The 15,693-nt window shown below is 28.3% G+C and overlaps 2 protein-coding genes across 4 annotated transcripts; both read right to left on the reverse strand.

Moving 5' to 3' along the window:
* Positions 1 to 3,480: 3,480 nt before the first annotated feature.
* Positions 3,481 to 8,051, reverse strand: LOC132950546 (uncharacterized). Of its 3 annotated transcripts, none has more exons than XM_061022058.1 (6): positions 7,873 to 8,051; positions 7,179 to 7,430; positions 6,749 to 7,028; positions 6,520 to 6,678; positions 6,183 to 6,327; positions 3,481 to 6,109 (listed from the first exon to the last, which is right to left on the reverse strand). In XM_061022058.1, the coding sequence occupies exons 2-6, from the start codon at positions 7,298 to 7,300 to the stop codon at positions 5,937 to 5,939; spliced, it is 879 nt and encodes a 292-aa protein (XP_060878041.1). In that variant the 5' UTR covers positions 7,301 to 7,430; positions 7,873 to 8,051; the 3' UTR covers positions 3,481 to 5,936. The 3 variants fall into 3 exon arrangements, with proteins under 3 accessions (XP_060878041.1, XP_060878042.1, XP_060878043.1); XM_061022059.1 differs by having other exon boundaries at positions 7,827 to 8,051; XM_061022060.1 differs by lacking the exon at positions 7,873 to 8,051 and adding an exon at positions 7,579 to 7,754.
* A 1,753-nt stretch (positions 8,052 to 9,804) lies between these two features.
* On the reverse strand, positions 9,805 to 15,402 carry LOC132950368 (uncharacterized). The gene is made up of 5 exons (XM_061021790.1): positions 15,136 to 15,402; positions 14,869 to 14,979; positions 14,550 to 14,756; positions 13,687 to 13,731; positions 9,805 to 10,520 (listed from the first exon to the last, which is right to left on the reverse strand). The coding sequence occupies exons 1-5, from the start codon at positions 15,195 to 15,197 to the stop codon at positions 10,340 to 10,342; spliced, it is 606 nt and encodes a 201-aa protein (XP_060877773.1). The 5' UTR covers positions 15,198 to 15,402; the 3' UTR covers positions 9,805 to 10,339.
* Positions 15,403 to 15,693: the final 291 nt, after the last annotated feature.

The following is a 15,693-nucleotide window of genomic DNA, read 5'->3' on the forward strand; positions in this document are numbered from 1 at the left end:
TTGAATACCGGTTTGAACCGTTAAAAACCAAAATCTGATATCCGAAACCAAAATCAAAATCGGAAAAAATAAATACCGATATCCGAAACCAAAATCGAAATCGTATATTGTGCGGCAAGGGCGGGAAGTGAGCTATTTCAGTCGCGGGCGACGTGTGCTGCACGAGCCGCAGGCGATGGCCGCATTTCACCCAAGATTGAAATTGCCTTCCCGCACGAGCCACATATACTATTTTTTGTCACGCCTCTGAATTCTTCGATCACGCATAGGTAATGCAGGGATCTATGCAACAACAAGACCATAATTCTACAATATTTCTTGAAAGAGCGATTTGGTTTTATTTATTTTAAGCATCACGCATGGAGGTTTTAATATGAATATAAGATGTAATCCAATTTTTTTTTATAAGGATTGTGGTATAGATTTCATTGTCTGCATGGTTGTGCAGAAGATACGTGCGTGATATATATTTGATGATATTAATGTGAATAAAGTAATTTATATATAACCTATTTACGAGGAACATTGTTTTAAATTTTCAATCCTTAGCTATATAATTTGAACATTTTATAAATTTTTACTACAAAATAATTAATAAATTTTAGGTTCGATTAATTTTGTCAAAATTTGAATTTTAAATGCTTATAAAAAAAAATTGTGCCTATGTATTTTTAATATTTTTCAACTGATATTGTAACAATATATCAGGAGCCTTGCATTAAATGTTCACGCTTTTTTACCCAACAAATAAAATTGTATTGATATTTAAAGAAAAAAAAACTAAAAAAATTGAAAACTGACAGTGTCCGTACACAGTTCAAAACAAATCAAAATATTTTGAAAATTGTATGGTGTATAGAAAATGAAAATATAAACATTCAGTAAAATCTTCATGTTTCTTCAGTTATTCAATCTTAGATTTAAAAAGAAAAATTTTTATGCATTCTCAACTCAAAATAATTTGCTAATTTTCGTGATTTTTTCGTATTTTGTCAAGATTTGAACTTTTAATTTCTTATAAAAAAGAACTGTGACTAAGGATTTTTAAAACTTTTCAAATGTCATTGTAACAATATAGTAGGAGCATTGTATTGAATTTCCAAACATTTTTACTCAACAAATTAAGTCAAATTGACATTAAAATTAAATTGGAAACTGGAAATGTTCCTAAACAGTTTAAAACAAATCAAAATATTTTGAAAATTTTATCGTTTATAGAAAATGAAATACAAGGAACCAGAGAAAAATTCATATATATACGTTCATTTGTTTTAGAGTTACTCCAAAAACCAAAATTGATTTTGTGGAAAACCGATTTTGCGTAAAAATGCCCGTTTTTCATTAATTTGTATGTTGTTTTTCCCAGCGCTTTTAAAAACTATTGATAATTTTAAAATTTGAACTCCCCAATGCATGAACAATATTCACTTTCCCATCGAATAAGATACTGAAGTTGAAAATCGAAGCAGAAAAATAAAAAAAAACACAAATCACTGTTAAATGAATACATTCATCGCTCCGTTCAGAATCTAAAAAAAATAATAATCTGAAATATTAAATATATTAATTATTGAATAATCAATTTTTAATATACACTTTTGTGTACTTATTACTCGTTACCTAATCATTATTAATATTATTAAATAACACGTATTACTCATTATTATATTATTATTCATTCATCGAATTACAGCGATAACTCGGCCCGTTACCTAACCTAACCCGCAGTAGCGTATAAGCTATAGTTCATCGTGTTTCCTATTTACTAAGAACAAGCTATTTAACAACACTGCGTGACGCGGGTTAATTTAATATTTTTAAATAAACCACCCGACATCTAATCAGCAGACAACAAAGTTTGAAATTTCCTTGCAAAGACTGTATTGTACTACATGTTTACGTATAGATTTTAATAGCAGTCCGTGGTCATAAGGTAATAGACTGATAGGTAAACAAATTGTCTGTAGACTGTGTGACATGTGGTCGAAAATTATTTTTCACAATTTGTTTTTATATTGCTTTATGTGGAGCTGTGAACTGTGTAGAGTGTAACCAATTAATTATATTCTAATAATGAATTTGATTATTATAAGTTGTGGACTATTATGTAAATAAATACATAAAAATAATTAAATAATTTTGTTGTTTAAGTTAAAGTATAATAAATAAGTACCTACAGTTATTAATTTTAATATATACATTATTTAAAAATTATAAGACATTTATTAAATTAGTATGTCATTTGTTAGCTTTATAAAAAAGGTACCTAGGTATAATTATTAATTTTGTATGACAGTAAAAAGTAACAGATTTTTAACTAAGTTAAGTTACTTTTATTTTCTATTTAACTTGTAACTTTTACAAGTTAAAAAAAAAATAAAGGAAACGTTTAACTTTAAACTCAACTTACAATTTTCTATATTAACTTAACTTAACGAGTTTAAAAAAAATAGTTAACTTGCTCAGCCTCAGTGAAATACTTATATTATGTTGTATAAACAACGGACGGAGTATAATATGACAGTATTTCATAACCCATGCTAGATTAAAAATCTATACTAGTAACTCATATGCAACATGAAAATCAACAAAAAGTAAAAACGAATAGGTAATTAATTATCATGATACAAAAGTTATTAGTTATTACCTCATATTGACCATCCATGCTGGATTAAAAATCTATACTAGTAACTCGTATGCAACATGAAAATCAACAAAAAGTAAAAACGAATAGGTAATTAATTATCATGATACAAAAGTTATTAGTTATTACCTCATATTGACCATCCATGCTGGATTAAAAATCTATACTAGTAACTCGTATGCAACATGAAAATCAACAAAAAGTAAAACGAATAGGTAATTATCATGATACAAAAGTTATAACCTATTTATGCAATGTTTATTTTTTGAGGGTTTATCGTTAGGTAGCCAATCTAAAAATTAAATTTTAAGTTTGATTATATTTATCCACCGAGAAAATACTTACCTATGTATAGTATATTCTGATAATTTTGTATTCGTATATTTGTATTTGTATTCATAAAATTAAATATTGTTTAAGGCTAGATCTTACTATAGTATTCATTACTTCTATGAAAAATGTAAACTAGATTACTGGAACTAGAAGTGGGTATTACAGTATTAGTATATATATATTTTTTACAATCTATGGAATAATAAATTAGTGTAATAAGCATGTTGCATAATATATGATATGTAAAGTATTTTATACTTTATCAATTTAATTTTAGATACATTGTATCAATGTTTTACTTTATGCATATTTTGTTGAATTTTTATTGATTTTTTTACACAAAAATTTAGAAATTGTATAACATTAAATAACAAAAAAAACATAAAATTTTTGAAAAACCAAAAAAAAAAGAATAACCAAAAATTAACTTAAATTATGTATAAAAGTAAATAAAAAAGAAATTAAATTTATTATTTTAAATTAAAAAAAGAATTAATGTCCAATCTAGATTTTCAGTTGTGAAACTGACTATTATCAGACAAAGTGTTTTTATACATTGAAAACGAACACTCCACATCCATTGAAGAGATTGGTGCGCATACAAGATGTTTTGTTTAAATCAAACCCATGATAATCAATATTTGATGAAAAACCAAACAGGATGGTACCATACAGTTTTGTCTTGTAATTGTTTCCAGTCTTTGTTTTTTGAAAGAATCCATTTAATTTACAGTTGCATATCTCCATTCTTCTTCTTCTGGCTTTTATTACCTTCCAAGAGTTTTTGCCACCATCACTAAATCATTCCACCTCTCTCGATCCTGTACTATCTCCCTCCAATTCCGGGCTCCAAGGTCTTCCAAATCTTTTTCCACTCCATCAATTCACCTCTTCCGAGGGCAACCCCGTGAGATTTTTCTTTCCGGCTTCCAATCCAATACTACCTTGGTTAATGCCTCAGCATTACGCTTCATTACATGACCAGCCATTGTATCCTCTGATATTTTATGAATCTATTTACTGTTATAATTTTTAGTTGTTTCTTCAGTTCTTGGTTGGTTGAACTTCCTAAGCAGTAACTGGCCACAAATTCTTCTCCAAATTTTATTTTCAAATAGTTTTATGTTATAAAGACTATTTTTATAGATGCTTTTGTAGGCTTTCCTAAAGTCAACAAACATTTGTCACATGTGCAGTACTCATATTATTTTCTATTATACGTGCTATTAACGATCATTTTTCTATGGTTGATCTACCTTTGCGGAATCCACTCTGGTATTTACCCAAGAATTCTTCTGCAACCATTGGGCGGTTTAATAGGATTTTAGAGAATACCTAATATACCGAATTTGATATCCCTCTATAATTGCTAAATTTGGTTTCATCACCCTTCTTGTGGAGTGGTATTCCTTCATTTCAGTTATCTGGCATTGTTTTCTTCTGCCATACTCTATAACATATCTTGAAAATAAAGCTATACACATCTTCTCCATCATATTTTATGAGTGCCGATAGTATGCTGTCGAACCCGATGCCTTCCAATTTGTAAAGTTCCTTATTTCTTTCCTGACTTCATCTCTGGATATTTCTTTAACCAACGGTTCCACTTTCTAAATAGTTGTATTTTCCATAACATTTGGAAGTATAGTGCCATTCAATAGATCTGCAAAGTATTCTCACCATTTTATTATTTTATTTTCTGGCTCCATAAGTGCAGTCGTTTCCTCACTGTTCTTTACGGTTTTTAGGATTGAGTTGAATGATCTGCACTGTTTGATGATTCTGAAAAATTTCTAATGCTACCTTGCGATCTATCCTTTTTTGCTTCTTGCAATATTCCATTTAGAAAAAATATTTTCTTTAAGCAACACACGTTTGGTTTTTAGTCCCTTTTCATATTTTTCTATCATTTTGATTCCCTGATCTATTATAATTTTCTCTCACCATGTGCCACTTCTCAGTTGCTCTACAGCAGATCTCGTTAAATCATTTATTCTTTTTGTTTTCCATTTTTGTCTTTTCCTATATTTTTTCGAACCACTTCTTTAATAATCTTTGTGGCTTGGTTCCATTCTGAGTTACATCTAGTCCCACGTAGTTTCTTAAACTGCTAATTTCAGCTGCGTATTTTTTTCGAATCTCTATATCCTTTAACGATCCTAAATTGACACTAAATTGTTTCCCTCTTTATTTTTAAATTTAAATTTAAAAAGCAATGAAAAAAAAATTGGTTTATCAGAATGACATAAAACAAATTTATATATAAAATTATATTTCTATCTCATCTCATATATAAAAAAAAAAGTATATTCTTCAAAATCCGAGCCTTTTTGATTAGTAAAATTCTTTCCGAGGTGATCGAAAAATGAGCCAACTATGCCCGGGCCATTATTAAATTTTTTTTATGCACGGCATGATTGGAAAAAAAAATTAATTTAAGACAAAACTTTTAAATAGTGTTATGTCAAATAATTTATTACACTTAGTGTTTGACATAAATATAAAATGTTTTCAAATAAATTGTTTTAGTTGAATAATCATGTATTTATGTACAATGAAAAAATTAAGTTAAGGAAAAATATGAATATGTATTGTTTCTAGTTGGAAACTCAAATATAATATCTTAATATGGATTATACTAATAAAAATCAATCAAAAGTTATTTGTATTCAATAAATAATCAATAATATTATTATTAATATTTTTAAGTCAAATCCATTTTAAAGTAATTTAACATTCTAATCCTTACTGGGATAAAACTATTCAATAAAATGTTCTATCTATGTGTCTAGATTTTGTACTATCATTTGTACTCTATTATGATTTATGAATTATATAAACTTATACATAACTTTAAATAAAATTAAAAACTTTTGTTATGGGTACATACCTCCTATTAATTTCAAAAATAATTTTTTTTGTTTCAAATATTTAATTTAGTAATGGAAAAATGTATTATTCAACAATTTTCAAATTCAAATAGAGATTCGTCCATATCGGCAAATTCTACTATGTTTGGATTTAGTTTCATAATCTGGTAATATTGATTAATTACAACAAATTGGTATCGAAACAAACATTCAAGAAACCAATCTAAGAATAATGTTACACCTTTATAGTTACATATCCAACCTAAAAAAAAAAAATTATAAACTACCTACATTCTACACAATTGCATTATATAAACAATTATAAATTATCTTACTTGTGATTTCTGTTGTATTGGGTAAATTAGATCGAACATCAGTACATGAAGAGATTTGATCGGCCAATATAATTCGCAATTTGAAGTCGTTTTTAAACTCTTTCAAATCATTGGTTAACACAAAACCAGCTCTTCGAGCCCATAACTGCCAAAACAATAAAAGTATTTCTTATTTATTACAGCTTAAGGTGGGATATTTTAGATAATAATTTTTTCAACAATATCATTTATTAATTTATTTAATTTTAAAAATATTTAAAAAAAACCTTTCCTAAGCTTTTTGGCATGGTAATATTTATTATATTATATAAGTACTTAGAATAATTAAAAAACTTACAATAATATCCGTATTTGATTTATTAAATTCAATAGAACTATGAAGATATAAAATGCAATTTCCAGTCCATTCCATCGGTGAAGCAATAATTCCCCGTCCCACGCGCCAAGACACCAATGGCGATGGTTCACCACTAAACTCAAGTGGTATATAATCTACCTAAAAAGAAGTAGAATATATTTTTTAAACATTTTTGAAATATTAAAACTGTATAAAAACCATATTATACCTCTGGCAGCAATGTCTTAGAAGATAAACAATTTTTGGCCCAGTCCATAGTAATGATAAAGCAGTTAAATAATAATGCATTCATAAATTTTTTTGTACGAATACATCTACCAGACGGGAGAGTTTTTACAATTAAATGTGTAACTCTATCATCCCACGATATGTATGCGTATAAATCAAACACATCTATCAACTCTTGTAGCACTTTAAGTTCATCATCTTCAACATTGGAGTATGTGATAACTATACGTTGGTTTCTTACAGAATGATTTTTAGGATTGCTAAGAATAAATATAAAATACATATAAGTATTAACTCTTAAGTAATAATTATTTATATTACCAGTGCATTATATTATTATGTTACAACTGTGGAAATATATACTATAATTGTAAATAGGGGTATATCTTCAGAAATAACATTTGACTTACGATAAATGGCATCTGTCTGGTGTTCCATTGTTGACAACATTATCATCAGATTTACTGCCATTGTTACTAGTATTTGTGACACTATGTTGATAATAATTGATATATTTGTCTTTCCAGCTCATACTTTGATCTTTGAGTTGAAAGTCAATAGCTGTACCAATAACAATGGAATCTTTTATCTGCAAATCAAACAATTTAACCTCGGAGTCAGAGTCCTTGTCCCATTCAGCTGATATCGGGAACGTTCATAGCCTGCCCAACGATCAAACAGTAAAAAGAAAAATGTACAAATAAGATCATCATTGTCATATATTATTACACCATTATATATTACACGAATACGGTATTAATATATGAGTTAATATGTTGAAAAACCTAACAGGGCAGTTACGATACAAACTTTACAGCCATTTCCGGGTTTTTATAGAGCAAAAACAACATCAAACTCCACTTCATTAATATGATTCTGTATGTGAAAACAACATTTAAACGTAATGGTAAATTAAATATATCGGATATATCGTACAAAGTTATTTATAGGTTTAGCAAAACATTTAAAATTATTTAATAACTGTACGAAAAAGTTACTTAGTAATTACACAAAAATATATACATGAATATGTTAGTATATTACACGCCTCCACTTACACTAATAGTATTTATTATGACCGGTAAAATCAAAACAAGTGGTTACCTATATATATTTTATCTCAACTCTCAAACCTAGGGTTTATACTTTATAGATAAATAAATAAAACTGCTATAGAATTATAGAAATATAGAATACACAGTCAGCAGCTTAGACGAGAAGTATTATTTAGCATAGTATACTTGTCTATGGCAGTGAGCACGGGCGCACGGCAGTGAGCAGTGAGCTGCTGGCTGCTGCAGCAATGAGCAATGCTATCACGGAATCACAGGTTAAATGAAAAATTGAAAACAGATTGTGCACCTCCAAGTTCTTATCACGATTTAAGATATCTTAAATGCACAATCTATATAGTACTAGATAGCGAACTCCCACCGTGAATTGAAGCATCAAGGACCGGGGGGCAATTGAATGGTATTTCATATGACAAATAAGATTAATTACGATTTATTTTGTATTGTATTTTATTATTTCTAAACCTGTAGTTTTAAAAACAAAAATAATATTTTATATAAGTCATTTTCTCTACCTTCAACCATAGAACATTATAGAACATTAATATTCTAAGCTTTAACACAAGCTTGTCTTATACCTTTATAGAAGGTAGATAATTAATTGTATGTATTAAATAATATCCGTGATCCGTCCATCCGTTATATATTCATATCGTACAAAATTAAAAAATAAAAAAAATTGACGTAATATTTTAATTTATATTTTATAAAATTTTGTTGCACAATAAATTATCAACAAGGATGACTTGTCGCACAATTATCAACAAGAATGATGTTGTGAGCTTGGCGGTAAGACAAGAAGTTATGAACAATTTCAAGGCTATGAAAAATTCTACTCATTAACATTGGCCGCCCGAGAGTGTCGCTTCTATAATATTCTATGGATATACCATGGTTATACTATATTGTTCTATGGTTAAACGGTCCACGGCTAAATATATTTACCCATGATACGGTCGTTATAATTATTACTCTATGATCATGTCACGTGCCCCGTGGTTCATGTCTACGACTACGAGTATGACAAATTAAATAGGTATGTCAGCTATATTACCGGTTTATAAACAAATCGCGCACCCACCCTCCGCTCAGCCATGTATGTGACCGTCACAGTGTGACGTAGGCATTTCTCCGGTTCTCATTGGTCCACCGCCGCCGGTGAAGCCCCCACTACCACTCCTCCGCTTAACCGGTTGGAGAAATGCTTACGTCACAGACATGCGTATCACAAGTAGCTGACATACCTATTCAATTTGTCATGTCTACGAGTACACCTTGGACTGAAGCGATTGGCGGTGATACCTCTGGCGGCCGATCGTTGCCAACTCCACCGTACTCCACCACCACGCACCACCCGACAACTAGACACCACACTGAATTATTGAAGTCCAGAGGCTGAAACTGCCTGATCGCCTAGTGTTAAAGGCTAAAACATTGATTAATCATTCATATTTTATAAATATCCATTATCAATATATATTTAAACAAATGTGTATAGCAGCTTTACTGTCTAAGCCACATAAAGATATAGATGAAAAATAACGATCATGACAGTCAACACTCCACACTCCAAACCTCCACTCTCTAGTACCTACTCTAAATTTCAAGTGTCTATAACTCTACAGTCCACAAAAGTCAGAAAATAGAAATAGTGAGCACAGATATAAGGGGGGAGGTTAGGGGTTATATCCCCCCTCCCACAACAATTGTCTTTTAATACTCTATTACAACTCTACAATTAACCATATTTGGTTAATAATTTAACTTAACATATCTTACATGTTAGCTTAACCTTATTTAGATCTAACAAAAATAATTAAGTTATTTGTTATGATTAGTTGTATCCAAAACTATTGTAATTTAACAAAAAAATATAATATATATTATATTATATACATAAGATAAATACATTTTATATATAATGAAAGTTAATAATAAATTATATTATAACTTCTATAAATATAATTGTTTTAAAATTACATACATACATTAATTGATAAATGTTCAAATTGTAATTTGTGTTTTCAATACTGAGTTAGTCACTTAGTGAGTCAAAGTTTAGTACCTACTAATTTAAAGAATAATGAATGCCTTATTATTAACAAAATTGATTTATGAAATAATCAAGTGATTAAATTGTACAATTAAATAGGTATCATATAATAATTTATAACACTTAATGCAAAGTAAATATTTCCAAAGTATAGAGAATACAAATAAAATTTGAATTAAGTTTAACATTGGTTGAACTAAATAATGTCAAACTATGAGTAACGACGACATATTATGTTACTAAGTACAAATATAAGATAAACAAAAAATTAAAATAATCTGTCAGATACAATTTTACAAATCTGTTTAGACATATTATCATATAAATATACGAAAAATCTAAAACTATATAAAATAAATTATCATGATGGGTTTAATAGAAAATTCTATTTTACCAGTTTATCATTTCTGTCAGTATTAACACAAATAGATACAGATCCATTAGACTAGTAATTATGATTGTCTTCTTCAAGAATCTCAATGTCCTCTGTCTCTTCAAATAGATCTACTGATGATTGAGATAAATTTAAATTAGACTCCTCGTGATATTCAGTATTTTGATTAGATAATTGGTTTTGTATTGACGATTTAATTGTGTTAATATGAATCATATCTGGTTTTATTTTGCTGTAATAATCAATAAATTTAATACATTAGTCAAATTAACGTCTCTAACAAATAATCTTAATTATCTAAAGATTTAAATAGTTTATTTTTATTTTCATGAACTCACACAAATTTAAGTTTAAATGTTTTTGTCAGTCTACGGATAAATTAATTTATAAAAACAACTATTCTAAAAAGATAATAATTTGGAATTCAAAAATATTGGAAGTAAAAACCCTCAAAGCAAAACTACTTTTTAAAATATAGTTTGGCTATATTTAAATTTCATAATAATTATTTTTTTGTTATCATTTATTTTTTTAGTTATTTACATGGTACGGTTAAAGGTGTGTATAGCTGTAGAACTTTAAGCTACTGGTAATCCATCTGTTACACAATTATTATACAATTAAATAAACTCTATCTGTATTGGAATAAGACCGGCGATAATAATAACACAATTAACAAATGATTTTGACATGGGTGGTGATCAGGCTGATTTTTTAACATGCACTATGATCAATTAAAAACATAAATTAAGAATTATAGATCAATTTATTAATTAAAAACATGAACTAAAAAGTAATAAACTAATAGTAAACAATTGTCAAACCATCAACAACAACCATCAAAGGCCAACCACCTGGGCATCCACAAATGACGCAATTGGTCCAAATCAAATACACAATGATACTAAAATTACTTATTACTAATTGGGTAGTTTTTTTTTTAATATAAATATGTTTTTGGGCTAGCTACAACTTATTTTTTTTCTGACCAATTTTCGTAACTCCTAAAACATTTATTATTGATACCATAGTATTCCTTCCCCCCAAAACATATATTTATAATTCTTAGATTTTCTTTGCAGAGGAAAAATATCAAGTAGCATACTATATTGCTATGTTATACACAACACTTTACATTAGAGACTTCACAACAGACATTGTTAGTAAAATGTTTACTAGAAACAATTTTGTACTATGATTATGATTGAAATACATTGTTTATAATTGTGAGAAATAATATGATACACTATTGAATAAGATTTAAAGGATTTAAAACTGTTATTCTACCCTAGTAGAAGTTGATCGCAGTAAAATTCATGCCTATGTATTAATTTTACTGTTGTGTTACAAGTAGAGAATGGAGATTTCTATAGTCTAGGTTAAATGTATTACATTTTTTATTCCATAACTTCTTTTTCTTTACAACATTTTAGAATCTCCCAAATTATTAATGACAAAATATACAAAATATAAAGAAATTAAACCAAAAAAGTAGGTCAGCACATTTTGGTGGTGGATGTTTGTCCATCGTCCCTTAGGGCCTCTGACAGGATAGTGTAATTTTACTGTATTTGATTTGAATGCAATGATTGCATTTGATAAAAAACGATTCTGAGCGGACGAGGGAATTTTTTTATTTAATTTTATTTGTTTCTATGGTGATAAACAAAACATTTTAAGAACAGCTTAAGAACGGTTTATATTAATAGGTAATTTATAATTAGGAAATATCATGAAAATGAAAAAAAATATAAAAGAAAAGAAAAAGCTTATGTCGCTCAAATGTTTTGAAAATTTTACCATGTCTAGGTAAGGCAAATATAAGTAAACAACCCCAATTTCAAGTTTTTACGAATGTTTTTAACCAAATTACAACAAAAAAACTCCGAAAATTAAAATGTCTATAAATAGCTCAAAAAGGATAACATTTTCCGAACTTTAAGCTGTAAGGAACAAAATCCAAAATACAACAAAAAATATCTCTTGTCATTTTTCATTTGAAGCAATATTTCTGGTAGAAAACGTTGTCCGTAATTATTTAATATTATAAAATCGTACGTTTTCTCCTTTAACTGCTTTTATTTCAAGTAGCGTTACGAAAATCGAAAAATGACCTCTCTAAAGTACCAGCTCAAGAACATTACCTTTCAGAAGAGATGCTATACTTGATACTTTTGAGCAAGTTTAGAAGGAGAAAAAGTGTTTACAGAATAAAAAAAAAAAAGAAATAAACATCATTGTAAAACCATTACATTCTTCGCTCCGCTCAGAATCTAAAATGAAGAATATCAAAATTATATTTATTAAGTTTAGAATAAAATATTATTTAGATTTGTTTTACTCTTCCGTGACACAGCTCTCTTTATCAACAATTGCAACACCTCTTCAATCCACAACGCATAGTTTGAATATCACCAAGAAGAAAAAACTTAACTTTTCCCTCAAAATTAAATCACTTTATGAGAAAACATTTTATTTTTTTTAAATTTTGGAGACAATTCCTTAACACAAAATTTGTATTGAGTAAGCGATGTCAAAATTTGCTTTGGCAGGTATATAATTATGTAAATGTTGATCAAATAATGTATTATGCAATTTTTGATGTTACAGTAGCCAAGCATGTACTAACAAATAATAATATATTTTTACTTTAATTGTAATATTAAACTATTTTTATATCATATAAGTTCAAATTTGATCTATAATAATTTGAATAATTCGATTTATAATTTAAAAATTCTTATAATTAATCGATATGTATCAAATACAAACAAAATTAAAAATAATATATGTTTATGCGATTTGTAGAACAATATACTACAGTAGAACCTTAATAAGTTGATATACAAGGGAAATTACATTTTTTCGACTTACTAAGGTTAGGTTCGATTAGGCAAGGGAACGGCATTTATTTTAACTTATTAAGGTTTTCGACTGAAGTTCTTCTGTAATTCCATTTTTGCCTTTTTTGAATTGAATATTTTATTTTTTGGAATATTGTTATAAGGTTATACATTTTGATAGTCATATTTATTAAGAACAGATAAAATTTGATTGAAAAATAATTATATTTTTATTAAATCTTGGTCTTGTTTTTCTTTAGATTACCTAACCATTTTTTATTTGTAAAATCCCAAACTACAATAATCATTTAGAATTATCAATCAGTATAATATCAAAATATGGATATTTACAAGCAGTATTTGGTAAAACATAGGTCTAAACAGTATTCAGTATTCATACTTATACCATGACATATATATATTATATAATATAATATACTTAAGTTATTTTTTGGTGTGTGATTTCAAATCTTAACCATATAGGGTTTTACCAATAATAAATCTTTTGAACATTATTAATTTATCAATTTTAAGTACATAGTTATCAATAGTTACTTATTAAATTCTTCATCAGGATATAATTCGTCCAATGTTCCACTCCTGTTAATTAAAATAATACTCACTTAAAATGTAGAAATAAACAAATTTAGAAACAAGTCTAGTTTAGTGCCACCGCAAATTTTTCGATTTTTTTTTCATACCTGCTCTTTGGGCAGACGGATAATCTAACAAGTAAACTTAACCTTTTTTAGTTGAAGTAACACAAGTATAGTGGCTCTGGTCTTCAAACTCAAGGGACCTCCCGTCGCCTGTCGGCTCTGGCCGCCAGACAGACGATGGCCAGTTAAAGTAAAATAAGTACATTTTTTTTTTAAATCTAGGTAAATCAACGTTTAAAAATGATAGCGCCAAGGTAAATGGCTAACCTAACCTAATCTAAGTTTTCAGTATATATTATAATCCATAAACATTGTATTCAGACAAATAAAAATTATAAGATATGATAAAATGTGAAATGTATGGTTTCGTTGATATTATACGAAATAATGTAAATTTCTAAATTAGGTTTTATATATAATTATGAAATAAGATAAAATGTGGTTTTCAGTGTAAAAACAAAAGTTTTCCTTGACTTGCTATGCAACACAACCCTCAAGTAGGGCACAGGGTAAATTATGTCGTAGTATGAAATACATAGGTTTCTCCGAAAAAATAATTTAAAAATTTGTTATAAGAGAGGCATTATAGTAGTGTTGTGCGTATGCGTATAAACATAAAATCACAAACTTTGGAAGGCTATAACTTCTGAAATAATCATTTCCACAAATTTATTTTTACACTATTGTTCTAAACTCGTTGAAATACAATTCGCGTAGGCGCTAAACTAGACTTATGCCCAAATTTAAATCACAACTTACTCTAATGCAATGACTTTCCACACTAAATCTTCAATTTGAGAAAATGCTATTTTCATTTCAGTAACTGTACTGACTTGTGTATTTGGATCAAACATGATATTGCATATCTGACAGCAAGTTGTACCTGTAGCTTCAATTTTAGCACAATTTAAACAGAGTACATGATGACAGACGTTAATAATTAACCAATCTTTAGTATGCTGTTTACTGAAACGGATACAATATTGGTTAATGATTTAAATTTCAAAATAAAATATTAGGCACATAAGCAATTTGTTGTACGTAATATGATCTAAAAAGTAAAAACAACATAACATACCATTTTCCACATTCTTCTTCTGGGATCAATAATTTGTGCTTTAATGACAACATGTTAAACATGACGTCTTTTTGCTTGGATGCCATGTCGACCAGGTGCTTAGACATGATTCTAAGAAACAAATAACAAACTAAGACAATTGGATTCAAGCTATTAACCTAGTTAACATGTCGTTACGACAATGTAAGTACGAGTCGTTAAGGACTAAGAGTGCAAACGAATTAAGCTATACCTTAATATAACTTAGTACGTATACAGGTAGCTTACCTAATATTAATAAGTGTTGTAGCGTGCGACGATGTAAATAATATGTAATAATATATTATCATAAGTTATTGTTGGGCAGTTTGTGGGGTTAAATAATTATCACTTAAATATAAAGAGCAGGAACGATTCAATGGAAACGGAGACCAACAAGAGTCAAAAGTCAAATCTATGAAGTGTGAAACACTGAAACTGTGAAGTGTGAACTGTAAAACTGTTTCAGAATCTGGTATTCCGGTGTTGTTGGCGTATCTCCGACGGGCTAAAACGTAAAAAGCGCGGGTAAAAAAGTAAAAACGATAATGGTCGAAAATGATGTTGGGGATTCGTGGTTTGGTTCGCTCGTTCTTTTTCCTCCATGAAATTTCGCGACAAGTTCCCATAATTACGGACTACCTTATACCTATAAATATTCCTTAGTATACATCCATAGATATATAATATTAAATAATAAATATTATATTTCTATGTATATATATTAGTAAATCTATATTTAGTCCGTGCCCATGATATATATTGTAAATTCCATTTCCCTAAAAAAATTACGCACTGTTCACCAAT

Source organism: Metopolophium dirhodum, chromosome 8 (assembly GCF_019925205.1).
Source record: "Metopolophium dirhodum isolate CAU chromosome 8, ASM1992520v1, whole genome shotgun sequence".
In the NCBI taxonomy this organism is placed as follows: domain Eukaryota; kingdom Metazoa; phylum Arthropoda; class Insecta; order Hemiptera; family Aphididae; genus Metopolophium; species Metopolophium dirhodum.